This window comes from Astyanax mexicanus, chromosome 2, assembly GCF_023375975.1.
Source record: "Astyanax mexicanus isolate ESR-SI-001 chromosome 2, AstMex3_surface, whole genome shotgun sequence".
Lineage (NCBI taxonomy): Eukaryota > Metazoa > Chordata > Actinopteri > Characiformes > Acestrorhamphidae > Astyanax > Astyanax mexicanus.
In genome coordinates, this window is record NC_064409.1 from 51,037,871 (window position 1) to 51,065,132 (window position 27,262).

General features: G+C 37.7%; 1 protein-coding gene across 9 annotated transcripts in view; it reads left to right on the forward strand.

Moving 5' to 3' along the window:
* The window catches only part of myo9ab (myosin IXAb), a 115,590-nt gene that overhangs the window by 72,149 nt on the left and 16,179 nt on the right, over positions 1-27,262 (forward strand). For 8 of the 9 annotated variants that reach the window (XM_022672360.2, XM_015604556.3, XM_022672355.2 and 5 more), the window contains exons 6-23: positions 2,057-2,110; positions 5,109-5,206; positions 5,533-5,659; positions 6,835-6,924; positions 10,558-10,674; positions 11,819-11,953; positions 18,096-18,217; positions 18,884-19,025; positions 21,294-21,489; positions 22,042-22,161; positions 22,981-23,062; positions 23,176-23,313; positions 23,400-23,439; positions 24,234-24,356; positions 24,552-24,632; positions 24,756-24,866; positions 24,998-25,120; positions 25,369-25,518. In XM_022672360.2, coding sequence (XP_022528081.2) covers positions 2,057-2,110; positions 5,109-5,206; positions 5,533-5,659; positions 6,835-6,924; positions 10,558-10,674; positions 11,819-11,953; positions 18,096-18,217; positions 18,884-19,025; positions 21,294-21,489; positions 22,042-22,161; positions 22,981-23,062; positions 23,176-23,313; positions 23,400-23,439; positions 24,234-24,356; positions 24,552-24,632; positions 24,756-24,866; positions 24,998-25,120; positions 25,369-25,518 — 2,049 coding nt within the window. The remainder of the gene's footprint in view (positions 1-2,056; positions 2,111-5,108; positions 5,207-5,532; positions 5,660-6,834; positions 6,925-10,557; positions 10,675-11,818; positions 11,954-18,095; positions 18,218-18,883; positions 19,026-21,293; positions 21,490-22,041; positions 22,162-22,980; positions 23,063-23,175; positions 23,314-23,399; positions 23,440-24,233; positions 24,357-24,551; positions 24,633-24,755; positions 24,867-24,997; positions 25,121-25,368; positions 25,519-27,262) is intronic. The other variant, XM_022672358.2, reaches the window with a different exon arrangement.

Sequence of the window (27,262 nt, forward strand, 5' to 3'; positions counted from 1 at the left end):
ACAAAATCACTAGCAGGCTCAGAGCCTTGTGGACAGACACTAGGATGTTAACATCTTGCCAGGTGGGTACAGCTTTTAAATTAATTTTAAAAAGGGGACAAATATATAAACTAAAAAATATGTAAGACCCTTTACATTATATGTCTGTTTAATTTAAATTGCAATAACACTTTATTTATTTTTATAAAATTATATTTAATCAAAAGATCATTCCCCTCCCTGAATGCAGGCAACTACATAAAGCAAAATACAAGAGTATATCACAGTGTTCATTTTGACAGGTGATTTTGATACAGTCTTAGTCTTTTCACTAAAATGTATAATAGTTTTAGTTACATTTTAGTCTATCGGATATTATTAGTTTTAGTCAGATTTCAGTCTAGTTTAATTTTGGTCATATAAAAAGTATGTATTACATATGTTTTACTGTTTTTCTATTTTCTATTTGTTGTAATTTTAGATAATTTACTGCTTATGTTTTTTTTTAAATAAGAGCCTTTAGTTTTTTTTTCATTTAAATTAAGCTAACATTTAAATATTTAAAAAAAAAAGTGGCCTATAATGGAGGTGGGAGGAATAAAGTCAAGTTTCTGAAATGATCCACTTCTACTGCAGTACAGATTTATACTAACATTACTGGCTTTCAGTAGACTAGACTTACATTACTTAAGTGTATTTAAAACTCCAGTTCAGTAACAGCAATGTTTAGCTCAGTTCAAATACAGCTAGACAGATTATATAATCTTCTGTATTTAGTAAAATATCCAGCATAACAGACTCTCTATCTGTTAAAAACTATAAAACACAAAGACAGAGGAGAATGCTGCCCTCAGGGTTTTCTAACAGAAACAGTGAGAGTTAGGAAAAAAGATGGAAAGTGCTTCCTTTCTGTGTGTTTATATACTAACCCCTCACTCGTGCTGAAGTTAACCTTAATTTACACGAAACGTGGATTAACACGGCTAACGTGCGTTACCCATTAGTTTATTAGAATGTAAAAAGCAGTGAAAGCATCTTAGCTAATGATGACAGATTGCACAGATCCCTTTTACACCTAAACATCGCTAACTTTAAACTGGAGACAAGCTAATCTAACTAGCAGCAAACAGAGCAGCGTTTACCTGCCTTCAGAAATCTGAACAAGCTCACCTCTCTAAATATCTTGGAGACGCATGCCTCATATTTAAAAGGTGAGTTTTCCAGTGTAGCGCCGCTGAATAGTATAAATGAAGTTTATCCAGTAAATGGGAGAGAAGGAGCCGCTATGTGAGGAGTTCAGAGTGGAGGGGCTCGGGGGGTGGGGCGGAGGGGGATGGTGGAGAGGGGAGGGGAGGGGTTGTACTGGGCTGAGCAGCAGTTCAGCGTGCTGCCTGATCTCGTGCTGCGCCTTTTCACAACGCTACTTAAACGGGAAATAGAAAATTTAGTTTATCGAATTTCTCGCCCCGACTTATCGCGATATATAGTTTCCTCGATAACTATCGATATCGTTTTATCGCCCAGCACTATGATACACTAATATTGATATTGGATTTAGGGGCCAGAAAATACAGGATACAGGAAAAAATTAAAAGACCTCTTCAGTTTCTGAATCAGTTTTTATGCATCTTGACATGTTGTCCTCTTGTAGTCTTACACACTGCTTTTGGAGAACTTTATGCCACTCCTGGTGCAAAAAATTAAGCAGTTCAGCTTGTTTTAAGGGCTTGTGATTACCATCTTTCTCTTGATTATTTTTCAGAGGTTTTCAATTTGGTAAAATCAAAGAAACTCATCATTTTTAAGTGGTCTCTTATTTTTTCAGAGCTGTATATGTTCTTATATTTTCACTTAAAAAAGTAGGATGCTTTGTTTTCCTCTGTGAACATTTATTAGTGAGTGTGTATGTTTGTCATTTCTCCATCATCATCATTATTATCTCATGTCTAACCACATGTATTTTATCACCATCTGTTTGAGAGTACATGTGTGCGTGTGTGTGTGTGTGTGTGCGCGCGCACTTGTGAGAGCGAGAATGTGAATCTCTAAGCCCTAACCCCTTCTAACTTACTTCCAGATGACAAAGAAAGCCCACAGACTACACTGGGAAAATTACTGTGAGAGCGAGCTGGTTAGTATTTTCTGAATGTGTGTGTGTGTCTACCTTCTGTGTGTTAGGTGTGTGAGTGTGAATAAAATCTCCTGCTATTCCGAACATTAAGCTTCCTCATCTCCCCTGCTCATATTTCTGTTTTTATCATTCGCTTTTTTTGTTCAGTCCTGTGTGTATCATGTGCCAGGCAACGGCTGCGCTCGCTGGCCAGCCTCTGTCTGCGCAGCCGTCTGTGCAGTCCTTTTTGGCTCCTGGGGTCTTTTCTGCTCGTCAGCACATATTTACTAATGCAACAGCTGCTTCAGAGTTGTGTGGTTGCTGCCGTGGGGTTTGTGTCATTGTTGCTTTATTGGTTATGCTGTGTATGAATGCATTTGGTTGGCCTTTGGACATTGGTGTCTTAACAAAGCTTTGTACTCTCTTATCGCTTATATTAAAGTGTCTGTGGGGGCTTTGAGGTATAGTACTGTGGAAAAGTTTTCGGCACCTGTAAAAAACCTGTAACATAGAATTGCATGTACAGTTTTGAAAGTGACCCAACAGTCAGTTTTAATTCGAATGATATGGTATGCACCTACGTATTCATTTTTTCTACAGCATACAGTGCAGCTCTTTCTGTTCCATCTTAAATTGTGCAGAAATGACACAATATAGACAATATTCTAACTATATTACAATACTACTATAATATTGTGCACCATTAATATTATATTAATTGTGCAGAAATTAGACAGTATTACAGGACACCAGGTTATTATAGTTGGCCAGAATTTGTCTGCAAAAATGATAAACTAATATCATATCAAATTGCTCAGATATTAGGCTAAATAAAACACAATATTATTATAAAAGTAGTGGTTTAATGTCATAATGTTTGTCATTAAACATTCCTGCAACTTTCCTAATGACAATGTAGTGTCATTTATTGTTATTATCCAAAATCTTTTTTATTATCCAAAATCTGATTTGGTACATCAGTTGAACTGGTGATAAAATTAAAAAAAATGTTCTGGCTGAAGTCCATTGAGAATATATTTTCTTCAAACAATTCTTCTTACTTTTTACTAGGAATGCACAGAATATTTGTCAACTGTACAAAAAATAAATTACACTGCCTGGCCCCCCAAAAATTACCACAAAAAAAGTCACATTCTTTATTATTTGGGGTTGGACCGCCTTCAGCTTTGATTGCAGCACACATTCTCTGCATCGTTGTTTTGATAAGTTTTAGCAATGGCACAAGATTTATTTTTTTCCAGTGTTGCATTCATTTTTCACAAAGATCTTGCAGCGTTGATGATGGTAGAGTCTGACCAACCGCTGCACAAAGCCTTCTCCAGCACAACCCAAAGACTCTCAATGAGGTTAAGATCTGAACTGAAAGATCTGATCTGAAAGATCTGTGGTGAACAATCCATGTGTAAAAATGATGATCTCATGCTCCCTGAATCACTCTTTTACAATTTCAGCCCCATGAATCCTGACATTGTCATCTTGGAATATGGCCGTGTCATCAGGGAAGAAAAAAATAAATTGATGGAATAACCTGGTCTATATTCAGTATATTCATGTATTCAGCTGATCTCATTCTTTCAGCACATACTGTTGGTGAACCTAGACCTGACCAACTGCAGCAACCCCACATCATTTGCTTAGTTAAATCCAGGTGGCGAATTTTTGTTTGGCCAGGCAGTGTATATTGGTATATTGGTCCTTATTTTTCACTCTTCATAGGTTTACCTGCATCTGTTCTTAAATCTTGCTTTTTAACATCTGAATGAATTATCTTTTACGCTTAAATGAATGAGATAAACTGTTTTAAAGAATGTGTTCCGGTGCCCAAAATTTACACAGTACTATAAGTTATATTGTTCTTTCCCAGATTTTAATGCATGCCCTGGTTTTATTGTTTATTAAGACATTTCTTTCTCATGGGTTCACTTCCAAAGCCAGTTCACTGTGTGAGATTATGTTCAGCTCCTGGCATCTTTGTTGAGAAAAAAAAAGAAACATTTAAAAAATGAAAGAACAGAGTGTACCACACAGTGTTTCGCCAGTGGCTCCTGCTCCTTTTGCCAGCAGTGCAGGCTTTGTTTTTCTAATGTTTTTCAATGTATCAGATATTGTCAGTTGGCTGGTAAAAAGCAGCAAGTCAGCATATAACTCCTTTCTCTGGCTCCTTAAAGTGTAAAGTGCTGTTTTAATTGGAACACGATCGTACGTAAACTTACAGAACTGCCCTTTTCCTCTGTGGTGATCTGTCGAGCCATGGGAGAAGGAAATGAGTGGGTCTAGATGAGGTGTAAAGAGGTTCCTGGACCTCCATGCTGTGAACTAAAGGTTTTAGCAGGAGCCCTGGTATGTGATAATGATACGCTGGGCAGTAGGACAAGATGCCTGAGGAGCACATAAGAAAACATGCAATGCATGTGCTGATACACCCACCCACTCTGAACATGTGGCACAGCTGCCGTCACTGCTTTCAACAATGCAGCCCTGGAAATCTGTTTTAATTTTTCTCGTTTTGAGTTTTCTCTGTTTGTCTGTACTGATATACAAGGCCTGGACACAGTGATGTATACAGAAGCGTGACAGGATTTCTGTAAAGAATAACATTTGTGAACAAATAACGTGAATAGAATACACAGATAGTATCAGAAACAATACACAAAATGTGTATTCCAATATGTTGAGAAAGGTTGGAATAAAACCCAGATACCCAGATGTTTCTGTGTTTATACCTGAAATCTGATTTGACTTTTTGTTCTGCAATTCAGTCCATGTTTCTAGTATGGTAGAAGTTTTAGAACCGTACAACAGACATTTTGGTCTCCCATACTGTATTGGTATTAGTGAATGTATTTTTAAAAATGAGACGTAACTGGTATTTATTAATGTTTTTTCCTATTTTGTGCATAGAAAAGTGAGGAATGATGTATTGCAGTTCATTACTAAACAAGATAAAAAGTGCAGTTTAAAAATGTTATTCTGACATATTTTTGTTTGGCCTCTTTAGGACTGTTTTTCTGTAGAAGGAGAAGATCTGAAGCACGACTTTGAGAGACTTCAGCTGGCAATGGAGATGGTGGGCTTCCTGCCAGCCACCCGTAAACAGTAGGCACCATTAAAATAAGTCTCTGTAACTCTGTAAATGCATAAAAGCAAGTGGCATTAATGTGAAGAAATTATATAAAATTTTATGCAAAAGTTTGGGCACTGTCAAATAGATTTTTTTTTGTTTAGATTTAATTACATTTTCTTCAGAGAAAAAAAAACAACTTAGTTCACCTACTTGCACTTTAACAAAATGTGCTATTTGGAACTTCACTATATTTTATACACATTTAAACAGATATTTTGATCATATAGAAGTAGAGTTAAAAATATAAAGAGAAAATTGTGTTTGTTCACATGTACTAAATCGTTTTTATCTCTGCCAGAATCTTGTCTCTGCTCTCTGCCATTCTGCTTCTGGGAAATATACAGTACAAGAAGAAGACATACAGGGATGACTCCATTGATATCTGTAATCCTGAGGTGCTTCCAACCATCTCTGAACTTCTGGAGGTAAAATATGTCAATCTACATCTGTGATCCTTACTTCTAGATGTGTTTATGGTATTGATCAGATTATAATATCAAATTAACTAATATTTTTGTTTTGTACATATTTCTTATTTACTTATAACAGCATGTTTAAAGAGATGCTTTCAAACAAAACCTTTTTATTAACTTAAAGTATAAAGAGTTGCTATATTGCATTGTGATTACGTGGACAGGCAGTATAGCAAGTAATGGAGCTCATAAAAGATAAAAGCCATATCCCAGAAGAGCCACCTCTCTGTTTGCACTAACAAAGTTCCACAGAGGGTCCATTTTTTTTATTTAGCCCTTATGGTTTTGTTTACTCAGCTTTTTGTTGGGGAGTTGAATTTATTGGCAATGACTGCTTTACATGCAACATGTAATTCCGTAATGCATTTGGCTCTAGTTGTGGAGTTTTGAAGCAATCTCAGCTTATTGATGCTGAGATTTTGGTTACAGCCGGTAATTTCACTGAAGGATTCTGTTTAGACAAGGTTTTGCAATGTCATGGCAATAAAATGTATGGATTCATTTAGCATAATGGAGCAGAATGAATATTAATGTGCTTTGGAGACAGTTCTAATGCAGCACATCATTTTTAAATTCACCACAAGCTGAATGGATAATGCATTTTGGCATCTGTTGAGTTTTTTTTTTATTGTACACAGTTCATACCAATGTGGTATTTATGGCCTAGATGTCTGTAGCCTTTCAGATAAATGGAACATTATTGGAACTCAAACAGCATGTTGCGCTCGTCTAGTCGAGCCAGTTTTCTTAGCAGCTATTTTTGATGCAGCTGCCATTCTGAGGTGTTCTGCAGATATTCACTGAAACATTTGCCCACAAATCTTTCTGAATGAAAGACTGATTCCTAGGCAACCGAAAGACTTCTCTCACTCGTCTCTTTTCCTTCTTTTTCACCTCACGAGGAGCCTAAGCATTATTGTGTTTATATTAATTTAACCTTATGTAATATAAATACATTTTCTATTCCTATGTACATTACCATTCCTCAATAAATAGATAGAGATCAAGCCTAACACATCTACAGAGTGAACTAACAATATATCAACCTGCATGAGGGATAAACCAGCATGTTTCTCTTGTTGAGCTTATTGAGTTCCTTCCTGTCTTTTTTTCTACTTTCTGAACAGGTGAAGGAAGAAATGCTATTTGAAGCCCTGACCACGCGGAAGACAGTGACAGTGGGAGAACGACTCATAGTGCCGTACAAACTGGCTGAGGTACAAAATAAGAGATGTCTTGCCTTGTCAGTCCCCTGTAAACTTTTCTGTCATACTCAAACAGAGATGTTCACATGTCCCAAAAAAAGAAAGGTCTGGAGTCCTTAGGCTAGAGTCCAAGTCAAAACAAGGGAAATAGTCAAATTAACAATAGTAATAGTCCTGGCATTAGACAAGGTGCCAATCGGTTCTTATTACTAAACTGGTTCTAGTGTATTTTATATAGCAGAAATGAAGTCAGGAGTCATTATGGATGAGTCTGAGTTCTGTTAATATGCAGTTTAGGTGCAACAGTCATTAACAAGTGCCCATTTCTGTATTTAAAGACCAAATCAATACACAGATTTGCTTCACAAAAATGAAGCAATTGGTTCTGTAGAACTGTTAACAATACATCTGCTTATAGCTGTCAGGTCTACTTTTGCAGAGCTGTGTGTCCTTTTTTGTGATGAAAGGGAAGTTCTCTTATTGTGTCTCTCAGCGTTTCATCTTCATGTTTCCATATTTGTAGTAATATCTAATCTAAAAGAGACCCCAGCAAGAATTGACCATCTTTAGACAAGCTGTAACTGTGCACTGTGCAGCTTGATTTAGGGCGTGTCAGTGTGTCTTTGGTATTATGAGGAAGCAACAAATACGTCTTGTGCAGCTTGAAACATGCAAAAGGCATGTACTAATTCTCTTAATTGATTATGGATGTTTTTTACAGCATAACATAAAATAAATCTTACGCATTTCATCTGCCAATCTTTAAGAACCAGGTGCACTCTGACTTTGGTAAATGGGATCTTATAGGCGCAACGCTTCTGTGCTTCTTGGCAGTAGAAACTGACTTTCACTTTCACGTTGTGAAGGTGCGCGAGCAGGTAATTTCCGGGAACAACATTGTTATTTTATCTTGTATTCTGTTTATTGTTGATGTGAAAGTTGGGTTTGCTCACTGTGGTGCGTTCATATGTGTGTGTATAACAAGCGGGGGTGTACCTGTGCAGCGCACGTTGTGTACTAAGGATGTCTGACAGTTGACAGTTGTCAGTGTTTAAATCAGCCATTGGTGCACCTGTGTGTTTTTTGCTGCCAACATAGCAATTTACCATTCATTATTTATTTATTAGAACACATCCCACTTCCAGACCACCACACCCATCGCCAAAGATACATGCGGAAAATCTGATGTTATTGCAAGACTTGAAAATAGACACTTGTTGGGGTCTAAGATAGCAATGAGCATTGCAACACAGGGCCTTGCACAGGGTGTAAGATAGAGCCCGTAAGACACTTCAATTTTCTGTTCCTAAACAGTTTGGAAAGGCCCATTCTTGAACCGTTAGTTTATACAGTCTGGTCATGAAGTGAAGAAGGAAATAATTTTTAGCTCTTCAGCTTGCAGAAAATAAAACTTCGACCAAAAAAAATTGTTTGGAAACAACTGCAACTGTCTGAAAGTACTTCTCCCTGGACAGTATGTCCGCTCCTGGCCAGCTGTCTGGTCCAGCCTGTTGGAGCTGGTCAGAGTGAGATCGTTTTTTTCGTTGTGCTGCGTGGGTTGTGTGTTCTCCATGCTGCTGTCCTTTCATCAGAAGCACAGTCAGTGCACAGACAAACACACACACAGAGATATGTTTCAGGCTTGTTTCTCTGTTTTGTTTGTTTTTATCTTTTTGACAGAATGTCAAACAACTGTTGAAAATGTCATAACGAATGGACCAGTAGAAATGCTCCAAAATGACTTGGATAAAATCCTCTTACGTTCACTTCCATTTATATATACAAGATTTTTCTCCTTCTTGTTCTCTACTCTACATTTAAAATCATTTTTTTTTGTTCTGAAAGAGACAGTTCATTACTTTGAACTGTAGAACTCACATACATTGTAAATACACTCACACACATACACTGTGAACTCACATTGTGAGTCACGTATGATTCACAGTGTGAACAAGGGCTTGATGTTCTGGCCTTAGTGTGTTCGTTCCACAAGTGCAGTGCGCAAGTGCAGTTGTGTGCAGCTTCTGTGGTTCTGCTCTTAATGAGATCCTTACTCTGCTTAGCACTACACAGCGGCCCATATCATTACAATTAACCAGCCTGGTACACAGACCACAATGTAGGTGTTTATGAAAGCCTTAGGTAAGTCGCTGTTAGGCTTGAACTTACTTCTTAGGTGGTCTTTTTCTCAATGTTGTTTTCTGAATTGTTTTCTGAGCTGTCTGAAAAGTTTACTGCTGCTAGGTGTTTTGCTTCATGCAGCATTATGTTTGAAGGGAATCATTTTTGGCTCTGTGAGTTTATCCAGAGCCCTTAACTTTTGATTGAAGTGTTTTTAAATCTCGATTTAAATGTTAAAAAAGCTTTAAATAATGAATCATAGAGAGGGAGTTTTATGTAATGTTGGTGGGTGGATGTGGTAGATCTCTCTTCCAGAGTTCAGCTGAAAATAAGAGAGAAATCAATAATGCAGGAGGGAGAGAAGACATGTTTTTACTCATGCTTGAGCTTCACTGAGTCATGATTCTAAACATGTGGGAAGCAGAGCATTAAACTGCATGATCCATCCAGTGTCCCAGACCCAGATTAAGCTTAGTCCTTTAAGACCAGTCCATTGTTTAATTGCTTTATTTTTTATTCTTCATTAGGTTAGTATTATTCTGATTTTATACAAAAAAATAAACTAAAAAAAATCTCTCTTTCTGTGATATATTTGGCACTGTACTTTCTTTGTTTGGTCATTTTTATTTTAAAAGTGATCAGTGAGCTTATAATTATTTTATCCTGATTTTATCTTAATATCACTCCTTTTATCTTCTATGATAATGAAGAAGAGAAGTGTGTTTTACTTTGGCATCTTGAGAATTAATAATCGACTTGCTCGACAGGCTGTGTTTTATGGATCGATCAGAAGTCTAAAAAGTGATTTGTGTGTCTGGATGCACTTAAAGCTTCTAGCATCAAATTCACTGGTGACTGGGAGTCTGACATTGTAAGAATAGACATCCTTTACTCAGAACTGCTTTCAGAAAACCTTACATTATGTTAGAGTTAGAGTACTTTCTGGTGCATTTGCTGTACTGGCTAGTATATGGTCATGGTGGTTCTGTGAAGATTCTTGGGATATATCTATCTCTCTATTTCTGTTATTTGCCATTGCCCATGCTTCCTGGAGACGGCTGGGGTCTGTTCCATACTCTGTCTCAGTCTGGAGGTGTGAATTAGATCAAAGAACTGACCTTTCTCTGGAAACCCCAAGATATGTTGCGGTTTTTGACACCTATATTTAAGTTTCCTGTTGTAACACCCACAGAACAAGAAGAAAAGCAAAGAGATAATATTCAAATACCAATCATTTCTCTATGCTGTAGGTCGTCTGTGCTAGCAGTGTTTATTGTACTTCTTTTAATAAATCTAGACATTACTGAATTAGGTTCAGAACCGATTCAATATATCAGGCTTTATTGAATTTTGTTCTTTTATTTATTTACTTTGTTAGTCATCATATACATTCAATAAACAAAGACTGCACATCCTAAAATTGATTGGTAAGATAGGATATTTATTTATTCATGTTTTTAAAAATGTAAACAAATCTTATTTTCATTCTGACATTCTGACATATGTGTCTTTTTCTTCCTCTAGGCTGGGACAGTGAGAGATTCTATGGCTAAATCTCTCTATGGTGCTCTTTTTGACTGGATTGTGTTTCGCACTAACCACGCACTTCTCAACAACAAAGACCTGGAAGACTCTGCCAAGGTAATCCTTAATTAACTTGATTTTAGTTTAGTTAAATAGTAACATAATAATTAATTTTATAATATACTGACCTGGTAATATGTTAAGAGATGACATAGTGAGCACGTGGTAGATGCTCACCATCTTTATCATCACCAACATTACCTCAACTCAAAAAGGCAATTTTTTCCTGTTGATAAATTAGGTTTTTGCCATTAATGCTATCAGAGTTGTTCAGTATTTAAGTGCTTTAATTTTCTTTTGTGAAAATAATTAGATTAAATTGTTTTTGAGCTTTCTAACACCTCTTATTCCATCTATTTCTTTGTTTCACACGCCAGGGAATTTTGAGCTCATCCTAGACAGATGCTAGTGTGTGTGTGTGTGTGTGTTGTGGCAGCTGGCAAGCTATGCCCATAGGGTATCCACTGGATTAGACCATCGCTTTGCTCCTCCCCTGTAAGGGTGGTGTTAGTGGTTGTTTGTCTGTCTGTCTGTGGGGTGGGTATTATGCCTGCTTTTGTTTCTGTATTTACATTACAGAGGTCAGCCTTATGATTTCTTTTGTGTAATTTCCTTTTTTACAAGGAAAGGCGTAGACGTGGTTTGTGTCGTTTGTGGAAAATTAGCATTACATCAGTCTGTCTAATTGTCTTGACTTCTCTTTCAAGTAGTTCACATACTTATATTGAATTAAGGTTGCTATATTTGAAAGAAACTTTATTAAGGTTAAACATTTGTAATATTCATATAGATGTTTTATATGATAGTATCATAAATTATAACAATTGTACCTTTCAGTAAGTGTGTTGTCCAGTGTTCAATCTCAGTAACAAGATAACACCTCACAACTTGTACAGGGATGGATGTTACCAAGCTATCCCCTGAAGTAACACTATATGATTAGTTTATGTACTGCTTTCCTAGATATTTTTTGGCATGTGTGTATAGAAATATTGTATCAGATTTTTTTCAAAAGTGAACTTGGTTGTAAATGCAGGCAGTAGTTTGTTTAGAATTGTTTCATCATTGTTTAGAATAATCTCTGATTGTTTTGTAATTGTATCATGAAGCTGGAAAGCTGTAATAGAAAGGTAATATTAATTATTTGTTGTAAATCAGTTGTTTCTGATTTAATGACATTTATGTTTGGTTTCTCTTTCAGATCCTGTCCATCGGGGTGCTGGATATCTTTGGCTTTGAGGACTACGAAAACAACAGCTTTGAGCAGTTCTGCATCAACTTTGCCAACGAGAGACTGCAGCACTACTTCAACCAGCACATCTTTAAACTAGAGCAGGTGTGTGGCCCCTCTTTCTCTCTGTCTCTTACTCTGTTTGGGGCATCATGCCGTGGGTCTGTAATTAATGGAAAGCAGGGCCAGGAAACCATGTGCTGTCTGTGTCCTGCTGGTATTTCTAACACCATGCTAGGGTTAGCTATATACCCTCTCTCTCTGAGGCAATCTGTCTGCGAGCTTTCCTACTGCAGTGGCCTACGGCGCAAAGTGAACGAGACCAAAATAAATTTAATAGCTGCAGGAGATCAGAAGCAAACAATGACCTGTGGGACTACTGAAGTAAAGTTTGAGGTCATCTCAGACATATCAGTGTCATACCTTAAACTACAACCTGTGGCTACAGTAGCGTTTTCTTTGTTGCTAATCTGCTTTTTCTTTACAATTCTTTTTAATGGTGGTAGCTGCTACACAGCCAAGGTTTTTAAAGATTGGTCACTTGAGGTTACATTCCAACAATATTCTCTTGTCTGTTTCTGATGTCAAGAAATTGTTTCTGGTATGGCCCTACTTATATCAGCTAGATATGCTGTGATCATTTTACATCCTGGAGCAACCAAAGAAATGTTAGTTACTGAAGTAACCCCAAAGTGATCTGAATGAAAACCTGCCATCATGGCAGTTTTGACTGTTTTGGTCCTCATGATTAAAATTTTTTAATATTATCTTCGTTATTCTTATCTGTCCCAAGCACTCCGACACTAAGCTTTGACATGCCACTTATAGCATTGTTAGTTTTTCCCTGTTTTTCTTCCTGTCTTCGTGCTGGTGAGTTTGTAAACAGTGCACTCATTGCACCCACCCCGTGGAACTGTGCTGTTACGTGCAGTTTATTGCGTCAGCTAGATCTGATGGCTTTCATTTTAAATTCTTTGTAATTCCATGAACAGTAGGCCTGTGTCGACCTGCTTTTTTCTGTACTTCATGCTTTATTACTGCAGTAGTTCTTGTAAATGTTTATGTGCACCAAGTACAAACATTGACTTCTCTCATTTAGTGTGAAAAAACTGTTGCTTTGTCCAAATAAATGCTGTGGTGCATCCATTAAGTCCTCAGTTTTCTTTATTAAGCGTATTAAATATGAAGCCACACCTAATACAGTGTGTTTTTCCACGATGAAGTCAGACTGCTATATTTTCCTGGAGGACTACTCATTGATTTATAGTTCAAGTTTTAGGTCACCACCACACTTTAATGATTTCATTTCTAGAGCGTTTAAAAAACCCTTGCCCAGTGTATTGTTTTTAATCATTATTTTTGTATTTTGTCAAAAGATTTCTGCCTTTCTACTATTAATATAATTTTTTTTTATACGATAGTATCATGAATTATTGCAATTCTACTCTAATATTACTACTACTACATGAAATCCTATTATACACGGATGTGCTATTGAAACTAAATAATGCTGCACTGACCTGCAAGGTATGCATGTGGGGTCTTTTGCATTGAATGTGAATGTGATTTCAAAGTTTTTCCATGATAAAGTAAAAATGTTACATTTTTCTCAAGGAACACTCGTTGATTTATAGTTCAAGTTTTAGGTCACCGCACCACACTTTATTGCTTTCATTTCTAGAGATATTGCTATTGCAATAAGTGAGTCACATTATTATTGTGAGTTGCAAGATTCTGGTTGTTAGTGACGAGTAAAATCTGTGATCTAAATGTAAATTGCTGATAAATTGTTCTTTACCAATTTAAAGGTGATTCACATTTACATATCTATTCTTGTTTTTGTTTTTTTTATCAAACATGGCCCTTTATTGGCATCATTTAAAGAACAATTGGAAGTACCTTTATGTGTAGAGTGTAGATGAAAATTGAACAATATCATATCACTGAAAACTTATGGTAATGCAAGGTGTTTTGCTTCTCAGTGTTTCTCAGGTTTTGCCTGTGTGTCTTTTAATGTATTTTAAACACAATATGTATCAGTAGAATCAAAACATGATATTTCTTACACATTATACAGCTGTAACATACACCATGTGATTAGATTACGATGATGTCAGTGACATCATTGCCTGTTTTGGCTGTTTTGCTCTAGCTTTGCTGCATTAGCGTCAGTGGTTAAATGAAGCATAAATGAATGCGGAGACTTTAATCAGATCACACTCATATCACTTTTGCCTTCAGCCCACAGATTTAAGAAGCTATTAACTACCCTATACACACAAATCCTGCATAATAGAGCTGAAGGCACAGAGAGAGCAGTCTATTGTCCTGTGAGCTGCAGCCTGTGGTTAAAAGGAGTTTGTGTGTGGGGGGAGTGACATGTTTGTGTGGTTTCTGTCAAACTGTCAAATTGGATCACTCATTCTTCCAGCAGTGTTGTCATTAAGCCATGATGCTGCATTGCCAGCCACAAATGGCATGATTTCCCCTGTGCTGTGAGCTAAGATCAGTTTCCTCTGCTGCCACCACACCTGCAAAAGGGAAAACAAGACTCACTGAAAGTTTATTCAAGCAGAGGAAACTTGCTTAATCCCTCAAACTTTATGTTTAATATTTTGTTATTGATGCTATTAGTTAAGCATATATCGTTCTTAACCCACAAGTCCCACAAAGTTCTATTTTAGGGCACTTGAAACTGATGTTAATTATGAGAATAATGTAGTCATTATAGGTTAAACGTACCTTTTTTAGAGAATCTGCACTAATAACATTGTGAATGTTTTAGTTCTGACAACCTGAGACATTTAAAAAGTACATTATTTTAGTTTATTGTAGAATGGATACATTGTTAAGGTTTCACAAATCATATATGGAAACTGTTAGATGAAACTTAACTTATAATTATTTGTAAACGTATTTATACTCCACTGTAGAGCATTATCAATAGACATGTAAGATTAAACTAACTATTCTAAACTGATTTTTTTTTTGTGATATAACAAATACAACATGTACACTGATAGTCAAGCCAATAGTAAAAAAAACTAGTTGCTGACAGAAAGAAGAAGATTGCAATGCTATTTAAAAGGAAAATGAAGGTTACCAATAACACTAAATGATAACAATTAGACACATATGGGCAATATTTATGAGCTGCAGATACAGAAATGTGTGTAACACGTGGGTAACTCAACATGCCACATGTCCCAGATTTTGTGGTCAGGGTGAAGTGTTAATAATGCATTTTCAAGAGAAAGGTCTGGCAACGCATTTTTACTGATATAATGTTTGTGTCTGTAAGCTTTTAAGACAGCAGCAGTATGGGGATGAGCATTGTCCTGTTGAAATAGCACATTGAAGTGTGCGGCCAGAAAATGTAGGGCCAGGAACTCCTGCCTGCAGAAACTTGTTAGCATAACATTGGGCTGTTAAAGTGCCTGTAATAAAGACGAGATCTTCATTATCAGATCTGGCATTGTACGAAATTGCACACCATGACACTAAGCTTTTTGGATTTGTGACACATTCCAACAAGCTGTTGATCTTGATACTGACTACTCTGCCTCCACACACAGATTTGTTGGTCCTCTCCATACATAGCAATCAGTTTTAAGGGCATATTAACATTATATTGTTTTTTGCCCCGTTTTAACTCCCTCCCACTGCCTTGCACAGTTTCGTGTTTGCCTTGTCCCCAACACTTCTAATCCATTTTAATAAAATGTCATACTGACCTGAAGTGTTTGTGTTTGGGCAGGATAATGCAAAATATGCAGGGCAGGTGGTTCTCCAGGATCGAGATTGTGAAGCCTGTGCTTTAGGGGATAAAAGTTTTTTGGTACATGATCCTTCTCAAAAGGTGTAGGTGAACCTTGGTGAAAGGCCACAAAAAAATGGGGTATGGGCACTTCTAACTGACACATTCTTACAGGGCAGTTTTCCATCCACCCAAATAATGAATGATGTTAGTTTTGACATTTAATTCAATGGGAAAATGTTGTAGTGGTACAGGGACCACTAATTCTGTGCTAGACTCCTACTGCAAAAATCCCTCTGTGAGTAACATCAAATCGAAACTTTGTCTGTGGTTTGGCTTGACACTCTCCTAACCTCTTCTTTCTGTATTAATATGAATATTAATATGTTTGTGCACTCCTGTATCACACGTCGGTGTCACTAATATATGTGTGATATCTAATATTATTTATAAACCTAATGTCACAGTGGTACTCTTGAAGGATTTGTTCTCAAGGAGCACAACAGAGTGTTTAATACGATTTCAGTGAACATATATGCAGAAGAGTCATTTTTTTTGTTTGTTTCTCCTTCATTCTCTCGATCTCTCTTTCTCTCTGTCTCTCTCTCTCTCTCTCTCTCTCAAACACACACACACACACATAAACACATACTCTCTCTTATCTAAAGCGGTGTGTATCCTTTGAGCAGTCGCCAAAGCAAATACACAGAACTCCCTGCCTCAGGCTGCAGGGCCTTAGTCCAGTGTTTACCCTCCCAGTGCCAATCGCTCCTTAATTTGGTCTTTTTTTCCACGCTCCACTGCAGAGCATTACCAATAGACTGACACGCTGAGAGTTGCTGCGATCACACACACAGAGGGTACCTCCTATTTACTCTGCATCTTTTCAGAAACCTGGAATGCCTCGGAAGAACGTGTTTGTGGTATAAACACTATTATCTAGTAACAGCAGTCATTGTTGCATTGTATGTAAACGGATTAGTTAAAGAGCTGTTTAAAACCTTGTCCAGTTTGATAAGAAATTAGAGTTTAATAGAATATTTAGTGTACCGGATGTTACTGTGATCACGTTTCCTGGTTTCACTTGCCTCGTGGTCTTAAGGTCTGATTGGCAGGGGCTGCAAAGCTGCTAAACTGTGAGGAGAATCACCTGCGGAGTCTCACAGCAGCCTATGTTCTGCTCATCCACTCAGATAACTACAACTGTAGGTCCTGTCTGTCTTAGTTATAGATCGGTCTACAGCCCCCTACACTGTAAACCCAGAAGTCGTTTGAACTCAAATGGTTTAGGTCCATTTTATATAAAATTGGATATTTCTAAACAATGCTCAGCTATTTTGAGTTAGTTAAACAATTGTGGGCACAAACATTTAAACTGAGATCTTTTAAGTTAAACCAACTTATAGTAACTGAGTTTAGTCTGTTGCCATTAACAGCTTCTTTTCCATTGGCTTCTGTCACAATCTGTTTGCATACTGGGTGTGTCCAACAGTTTCTGACACTCACCATCAGTGTGTAGTAATTCCCCCTGGGCTACCTTAGAAATAAACCAAGTTCCCTCTCAAGTTTTCATTCCCCATTACTTTAAAAAATTGTGCAAACCGGCTGCCTTAAAAAAGTTAAGTAAACTCAACTAATCGAGTCTTACAGTATAACAAAAATAAAAAAGTTAAATCAACTTCCCCTTTAGTTGTCATTACCTGATGTTCTAAGTTATGCTAACTTAAGTTTTCATTACCCATTACTTAACTTTTTTAAGGCAACCGGTTTCCCCAATTCTTTTAAGTAAATTCAACTTATCCGGGCTTACAGTGCACCAGTTTGGGTAAGCTGTTTAATGGGATGTTCTGCAACACATCTTAAATGTACAATACAGGGCAGCTCATCAGAACGGGGGTCATATGTCAGTCTTGAATGCACACTAATGAGCAGTGTGTTCAACAATTCTAAGGCAGTAGTGACCCCCCTGTCCTGCATATTTTAATGTTTTCCATCTTCCCAACACTCCTGATCCATCTAATTAACAAGCCTTTCCTGAACTGAAGTGAATAGAGAAGAAAAATGCTAAATATGCAGGTCAGGTGGTACTCAAGCACCAGGGTTGAAAGGCCTGTGCTTTGAGGGATATGTTTTGCTTTTCTTTTGTATTATTATATGAAGTTTAACCGGTAGAAGCCTTTTATTAACAACTTCATTAAGGCCTACTTATTTCCAAATAAATAAACTGTGACACACTCTCTTTGGTGAGACGTTATGCAAGACCTAATTTACCTATTTTATAAGGGGAATTAAAGCTCTTACTCATGAAAATCAACACAGTTGCAAAATCTACAATGTTGGATAATTAAAGTTGCAAATCAAACCATGTGTTGTGTCATGTATTGTGGCTTTGATCAACTACAGATATAACACATTTCAGCTCTATAGAGCTTTATTTTAAAGAGTGTTTTGAGCGCAGATTGACACCTGTGCTTTATTTTGTGTGCACAGGAAGAGTACCGTGCGGAAGGCATCAGTTGGCACATGATTGACTACATTGATAACACAAGCTGCATCAACCTCATCAGCAAGAAGCCCACAGCTCTGCTCCACCTGCTGGATGAGGAGTGCAAGTAAGTCTATAACTTATTCATAAAGCTTAAGGCACGTTTTCACTAAATGGGGACTTTTTGATACCTTTTAATGGAGACTGTGGAAGAGGGTGGAGACTGTGTGAGTGACTTTTCACTCTGGCCAATCAGCTCTCTGCAAGGTTTACACACATTTTAGTCTGTACTCAGCTTGCTTGGAATACTGTGTGGGCAGGTCCAAAAAAACTACCCAGTTCCAGGTGGCAGGTACTAAATTTGCATAATGGAAAAGCAAAAAGTAAAAGTTGATTTAGTTTAATGCAGTGCAGTGAAAAAAACTATTAATCTTGGATTAGGTGCTGTAGTAGAGCCATATAACAGTAACTGTAACACATGGGATATAACATTATTGCACAGCTCATTTATCTCTGTGGTGACATTGTGGTGAAAGCTGAAGCTTTATTTTTCAATTAGCGTTTTCTCCTAGCTGTGCTATTCTGAGCAGACAGAGACAAAGATCACTAGTAGAGGCAAGAACAAAATTGGAGCCAGTCTCAGCACACACACCTAGCTTAGTTTTATTCTTTGTGCATGATCATATCAACATGAACACCTGAAAAATATATCAGATCAGCATTAAAATACACTTAAATCTAAAATAAATGGATGAGTCTGTATTGTATGTTGATAATTCTTTTGTCTTCATAGCTTCCCACAGGCTTCTAACCAGACCTTGCTGGATAAGTTTAAAAGGCAGCATGATGGGAACAGCTACATTGAGTTTCCTGCAGTCATGGAGCCAGCATTCATCATACATCACTACGCTGGCAAGGTCAAATACAGCGTCAAGGTGAGGCTTTGCTGATCCGCAATGCATGCTGGTTTACTGGCAAACTGTATTCATAATCGTAATTACTATAAACAGGTTTGTCTTAGTGGGGCAATGTATGATTTAAACATGTATGATTTGAGCTTGTGATTGTGTGTGTGTGTGGATGTGTGTGTTTGTGTGTATGCGCGTTAGCATGTGTATGTAGGAAACAGATGAAACAGAAACACACACATACACATGCACATACCAGATCCACTGACCTAATTCTGTCTTCTAATCTGATTGGTTGGATTTGCCACTAGCTGCGATTTTATTTGAAGCACATGTTTGGCAGAGGGGGGTCTAATTCATGGGCTACCCCCCTTTCCTACCAACACCTACTTCACGTCTGCATAATGCGCACACATTCTTACACAAACACACACACACACACACATACACCCAAAGACGCTGAGCTCCCCTGCTGGGGCCAATATATCTATGTGCTGGCGCTAATTAATATTCCAGTTTCCTATATTTTATTGTTTGTTTGATTTGTTTGTCATTGCTGGGGAGTTGTATGCCAGATGTGTCATAAGCATTGAGTATTAGCCATGGACACAGATGTTGTATATAAAGCCAAAAGGAGAATGAGGATTAAAGCACAGCTCTTAATCCAGTTCAGCCTTTATCAACGTTGACAAACACATTATGTCCAAATGTTTGTGGACACCCCATCTAATGAATGCATTCAACTGCTTTAAGTTTCACCAATTGCAGACACAGATGTATCAGTGCAAACACACAGCTTGTCTAGTCGCTGTAAAGACGTATTGTCAACACAATAAGACAATAGGACTCATTAGAGCTGATAGACATGAAACTATCAAACAGGCATGAGATAGAGGGATATAAAGTCCCCCAGTGTTGAGCTGTGGAGCAGTGGTTGAACTGTGTACTCTGGAATGATGGTGCTCCATCCAGTAGTTTTAGGATTTCTCGGAATGCAATCAGATCCTCACAGCAATGCTTTAGTATGAAATCTAGTAAAAAGTCTTAATTGGACAGAAGTTACTCCAACAAAAGCAGGACAAACAACAATGAAAGAACAGGTGTCCCAATACTTTGGTTAATATGTATTGTATGTCATTGTATTTGTGTGTTAGTTTTACATCAGTGAATTACCATATCTTTTACACTATAAGTCGCACCTTAAATCCTTTCATTTTCCCAAAAATCGTCAATGCTCCTTATAATTTGGTGCAGCTTATGTATGAGTTCTACCAGTCAGGTTGTAAGGAAGTAAAGTTTCTCCAGCACCGAGGCTGGAGCAGTATTAGCATTAGCTGCTAACTGCACTAAGTGCTAGATCTTTTGCCGACCAGAGGTGAGAATTATCGGCCTGTAGCCTGCAGCTAACCCTGACTAGCATTGCTGGAGCAGCATTAGCATTACCCGCTAGACACTAAATTTTTAGCCGTTCAGAGGTGAGTATTATCGACCTGAAGCCTGCTGCTAACCCCAGCTAGCACTGTTGCAACAGCATTAGCATTACCCGCTAACCACACTAAGCACTCGCTCTTTCAGTCACAGACAGTAGACAGTAGCCTGCATGATTACCGTGTTAAAACAAGCTATGTGGGATGACCTGCTAGCTACGAATGAATCACCCTATCTTCCCAGAACACTCAGGGTTTCTCAGTGTAAAGCTGTCGGGCGGCATTAGCTGGTAACCGTGGCAAGCTCTAGCGGTTAGCTGCTACTGCTACTACATCCAGCCTTAGTGGATATCTGGAAATCTGGTAAATCTGGAAATTACTGTAATTAAGTGGTTTAGACACCAAATAAACAGCAGTTTTTGTTAGGAGACAAATCTGTGTAGATTATTATCCAGCACTTGTTTGACTTAAAAATATATATTTCTTAAGAATTACAGTTTTGTTTACTTAGCTTAGCTTAGCTTTATAGATCCCAACGGCAAGACCTGCTGAATTGGAAGGAAAACATGGCAACACCCCTGTTCCTTACTTGTGTTGCATAAATAGCAACTGGTAATATAATCTGGTTCACTTTATGTATGAAAATAGACCAGAAAATAGATGTTTATTAATAGGGTGCCTTATAAGATGGTGAGCCCTATAGTGCGAAAAAAATACTTTTTTTTACATTTATCCCAGCAGATTTATCCTAGCTTTTATCTGCAGAGAGCAGCAAAATGTGTGCAATTACAGAGGTGCAAAGGGGAGTCCTTTGAGAACTGGTAATCTAATCTCTGTCTTTCTTTTGTTTCCTTTTCTTCCTGTGCAGGACTTCAGGGAGAAGAACACAGACCACATGCGTCCGGACATCGTGGCTCTGCTGAAGAGCAGTAAAAGCGCCTTTATCTGCGGCCTGATGGGTATCGACCCCGTGGCCACCTTCCGCTGGGCTGTGCTCAGAGCCTACTTCAGAGCAGTGGTGGCATTTAGAGGAGCTGGCAAATGGCACAGGGAAAAGAAGAGTGGTGAGTCCATACAGGGACAGACACACTCACAGACACTGTTCATGTTGTTACAGATGCACACTGATCAGTAAAATGGAGCCTGCAGCATGCTTTTTTTTCTCGCATTTCCATGCTCACAACTACAACACATGCTTGCTGATGCTGACTGGCAAAAATAGAAGCTCTAATGCAGTACTAGCTCCCATAGCGTCAGCAAGGAACCAATTCTTCCACGTAACACGTCCTCCCAAATGCTCTTCATCATTACGTGAGCATCACTGCATGACCCTCGACGCGGTTCTGTTGCATTATTCATGGGCACGGAGACTGCAAGAACGTTCTGAACTGTTTAAATATGTAAAGAACAGCAAAGCAAGATAATTATGGATGCGCTGTGTCACCTGCGCTTATGGCTCACAGAGAAAATACGTAGCTTCCATAATAATGCTGTACTTACTGTAGCCTAAAAGTGTCAAATATCTCATTATGTAGGAGGTGCCCAGTATTATGCCCAGTATGTAACTATTAACGACTTTTTTTTCCTCTTTCTTTTTTTTTCCTTTCTCTTGCTAGGTTCTGACTCTGCAGTGCAGTGTACAGTTATTAAAAGTGTGGATAGCTTTAGCTTCCTGCATCACCCTGTGCACCAGAGAAGCCTTGAGATCCTTCAAAGATGCAAAGATGACAAATACAGTAAGTCTGCAGTCATCATTAAATTTCTATATTCATAATTGTTGATCCACCAGTGTGAACTAGAATTAATAGTATCAATGACATTTAATAAAACTGATGCTCCTTTTAGTATCATTTGCAGAAATTCACACAATGGGACAAACATTTACAAAATAATTTATCTCTTTATCTAATATGCTTCTCATTGCGCACCACTGTTGTTTCCTGAGAATGGCTTTAATTATGAAACTATTGTTAATCTGCCAACATGCTATTTGTATTAACTGTTGTTGTGAACTGGGTCAGGGTCTTAAACACACTTAACCTCCCCCTTTTTTTCATTTCCTTTTCTTGCCTGTTGTTTTGTGACAGCTGCAGTACATGGCTGCCAGTACTGTGCAAAAAAAAAGAAACAAAGTTCCACAGTTAGTGGAGAATCTGACATTTATCTCTGGCCACATTGTGTTAGAAAGAAAGAATTTCTGCAGTGTATGTGCTGCTGAATCTAGGCACTTATTTTTCACAGGAAATAGCTTGCATGTCATATGGCAATGGACACAATGCAGATCACCCCCTAAAAACTCTAGGGTCATGCACTGTCTGAAACTATTTCCTCCAGACAGCTGGACTCTGCAGTATGTTTCAGTTTTAGGCCTTAGCTTCATCTGTGTACTTAAATATTGAGTTTATTGTGTTTAAGTAGTTGGTGTCGGTTGGTGGCTACATAAATAAAATTTACTTAATATTGACTTGAGATGCGGTATCAGCTGAATTTGATATCTTAAGTCAAGTAGTTAAGTTGGTACTGACATGCTCTGAATGAAGATGCTCTTAAAACAGATTCGTGCATCACAAGGAGGAATCCACGCAGCCCTCTCTCAGACTTACAGGGCACCAACACCCTCAATGAGAAATCAACCAGGTAAGTCAGTACACAGAGCTCTTTTACTGCTATTGAATGCTTGATAATAACTAGTGCACTCTTATTTACCAATAATTCCCTCTTTTTCCTGCCCTGTTCTTCCCTAATCTCAGAGATGGGTTCTCCGGTTGTAATGGGCGTAGTTCAAGGCCTGGTCGTCTGGCCACCACTGGCTCCGCCCATGAAGAGGACGGTATATTTGTCAATGCCATGAGCAGTAGACTGCTGGAGAGAGCGCAGGGCATTCTGATGTGAGTCACAATTTGACTTTATGTTGTAAGACGTATATTACATATATGTAATTTTAATCATTGTTATCTGACCCTGATTTTTATAGGAGGAACAAGAACTACAAAGCCAAGCCTTCCCTTCCGAAGGTAATGCTTCAGTCTTGAAACACCTCATTATTAAATCTTTTATCACATATTTTTTCATCCACATAAATACAGCTCTGGAAATGGATGGATGATCACAAGCCATCAAACCAAGCTGTACTGCTTGAATTTTTGCACCAGGAGTGGAATAAAGTTATCCAAAAGCAGTGTGTAAGACGGCTGGAGGAGAACATGCTTTGAAAACTGTATGAATATGAACTTGTTTTCTTTGCATTATTTGAGGTCTGAAAGCTCTGCATCTTTTTTGTTATTTCAGCCATTTCTCATTTTCTGCAAATAAATGCTCTAAACGACAATATTTTATTTGGAGTTTGGGAGAAATGTTGTCCGTAGTTTATAGAATAAAACAACAATGTTCATTTTACTCAAACATATACCTATAAATAGCAAAATCAGAGAAACTGATTCAGAAACTAAAGTGGTTTCTTAATTTTTTCCAGAGTTGTAACTATGTTAGACATCAATCTAAATTCCCTACGTGTGAACACAAATTTCTTTATCGGTTGTACTGGACATTACCCACACTTTATCCTACTAGCCTCTATAAATAGAACAGATACATTTCTGGAGAATTTACAGTGAATCAGAGAACATGTCTGACATGGACATCTCCTGCATGTGTGATTTGGATTCTCCAAACATTTTTCCTTCATTAATTTGGAATGTAAACACCATAAGTTTATGCTGTGCTGAATATCAAGTGTCTGAGATATTTCAGATGCACTTCACATGCATTTGTTTGTTGGTTTATTTATTTTCATTCTCTGTGTGTGCAGCATCTGCTCGATGTGAAGTCCCTGAAGCACCTGAGCAGCTTGACACTTCATGACCGCATAACTAAATCCCTCCTCCACCTGCACAAGAAGAAGAAGCCTCCCAGCATCAGTGCACAGTTTCAGGTCAGGCCATACACATTAGCCTAACCCTAATTAGTATAATGCATTAGGATATGGAGAGAAATAGAGTCATCCTAGGTCAGCACTTTGTATTCCTTGCATCAGAGGATCTAAGAGCAAATTCAAGTCCCTGGTCAGTAAAAACACAAAAACAATGTTTAATTTTTTTTGCTTTTATTTTTATAATTTGTGTTGCAGGCCTCTCTTAACAAGCTGATGGAAACCCTGGGCCAGTCAGAGCCCTATTTTGTGAAATGCATTCGCTCAAATGCAGAAAAGGTACTGCATGACTTGGATTTTTAATGCTAATAAAAACACGATTGTTTGATGTCACAGTGAAATTTTGGAAAACACTCTTTCTCTGTCTCTCTCTCTTTTGCTGTCTCTCTCTGTGTCTCTCAGCTTCCTCTACGCTTTAATGATGCACTGGTACTGAGGCAGCTGCGGTACACTGGTATGCTGGAGACAGTGAGAATACGACAGTCAGGATACAGTGTGAAGTATACCTTTCAGGTATGACACAGACGCACACGTTCTAACAAAGGGGCATGATAGAAGTATCCTGTAAGCGAATATATTTCTTTTGGAATTCTGGCTCTCCCAAACACTGGCTGTGCTGAATATTTCTTTGCCTGTCTCTGTAGGACTTTGCTCATCATTTCCACGTGCTGCTGCCAGATGGCACGGGTGCCAGTCAGGCTGGCATTCGGGAGTTCCTGAAGAGAGCTGACCTTGACCCAGATGGATATCAAGTGGGCAAAACCATGGTACTGCCTCTTATTGTTTCTGCTGTTTTAATTTGACTTGTATTCAATTAAACAATATATACAATATCAATTCACAATGTGCTGTTTTTTTAATACATATAAATTCCTGTAGTTCTTGTTCTTGAAATATATTTAAAACTAAAAGTGATATTGTGTATTGGAGTCATTTTTTCTTTTAGAGTAATTTTTAAGCTAATACTTGAAACATCTGAAACTGTCTGATCTTCTCTTTATTTTTATCTCCCAAGGTATTTCTGCGGGAGGTGCAGAGGCAGAGGTTGCAAGACCTACTCCATCAAGAAGTCCTAAGGAGGATTGTGATGCTACAGAGAAAATTCAGAGCCCTGCTGGAGAGGAAGCTCTTCATTAACCAGAGACAAGCTGCACTCGTCATCCAGGTACAGGAAAATTCTGTTCTCTAAACACGTTCTCATTATTTTCCAGAGTATCATCTGATGATTTATATCAGTTTCTGCATTACAGCAGTAAAAGGATCCCTATTTCTTAGGCCATGTGACTGCAAGAATAGGCTAGTATAATCCAAAAAAGACCTGTCAAGACATTTAGTTGGACAGAATAAAAAATAAAAAATAATTAATATACATTTTTCTCAGATAAGATTTTGCTATCTTCACACATTCATAAATGTAACCTGCATCTGTATGTTATTCAATTCAATAACATGTATTTATCTAGCACTTTTTATAACAAATTTTGTCACAAAACAGCTTTACAGAGCTATTTTTACAGAGGGTTTACAGAGCTTTACAGAGGGCACAAGCCTCTTATAAGTAAGCTCCACAATGATAGTGCCAGGAGTGGCAAGGTGGTGGTGGCAACAGTGGCAATAAAAACCCCCTTAACTAAAAGGAAAAATCCTTGGGAGGAACTCAGTAATAGGAACGCATCCTCCTCTGGTCGAACAGGACAGCGCAAACAAATAGCATAAAAAAACAATAGTACAGAGGTATACTAACTAATAACAAATAACTAATAAGCTCACTATATAACTAATAACTAATGTAGAAACAGGTTATGAATTATGATATGGGACAGGCCTGGTTCTGGAACGCTGGAACCACGAACGGGCCAGACCTGTTGTCTGTAGTCTCTCTCTCAAATGGCACACATGCTCACATTGATATATTTATGCACATTGCCTCCACAGAGAAGTTATAAATAAGGAGCCTAGTTAAAAGACAGTGACTTGAAATGTGCAGAGCGCTACAAAGATGTTTTTACATTGATATTAATGATTTATGACTGGTTTGTTTGATTCAGTCAAACAGAAAGAGAAGGAGCCTATTTCTGTTCTGGTCTTCTCATTTTCTGAACCTTCCTGTGTTGTACTGCCAGAAGCAATTTAGGCTCTAAGCTTCAGCAGTGCAGAGATCTGTTGCAAGAGTGTTTTGTTAAGTCTCCTGTGTATTATTTAATTTGAGTTTTACATAAATGTTTCTAGTGTGGAGCTGTCATGTATGTTCTGACCTGTCTTTATTAAACAAAGAGTTTTTTTCACACTTAGAAGATTCAATGTGCTGTTCTATCTGTTTTAATACATTAAAGTACACGTACAGCTCTGGAAAAAACAAAGAGACCAATTAATGATGTTGTTTTTTCTTGATTTTACCAAATTGAAAACCTCGGAGAAGAACATGCCAAGATGCATGAAAACTGTGATTCAAAACCAGGGTTATTCCATCAATTATTGATTTCTGAACTTTCAATGAATATGAACTAGCTTCTTTGCATTATTTGAGGTCTAAAAGCTCATTTCTCATTTTCTGCAATAAATGCTCTTAATGGCAATATTGTCTTTGGAATTTGGAAGACATGTCGTCTGTAGTTTGTAGAATAAAACAATAATGTCCCTTTTTCTCAAACAACTATGTATAAAAACAAAATCAGAGAAACTGATTCAGAAACTGAAGTGGTCTCTTAATTTTTTTCCAGAACTGTATGCACACTTACATCCACAGTTTTACACACTGTCGTTTTCAACAGCACATTATTTTTCATTCTTATGTTTCTGTTCTCCAACACATCAACTATGAGCACTGTTTATAAGAAGAGTTATGAATGAGCTATGAGTTGTAAATGTAAAATAATAAATGTAAAAAATATTCTGTACATATTCATTGC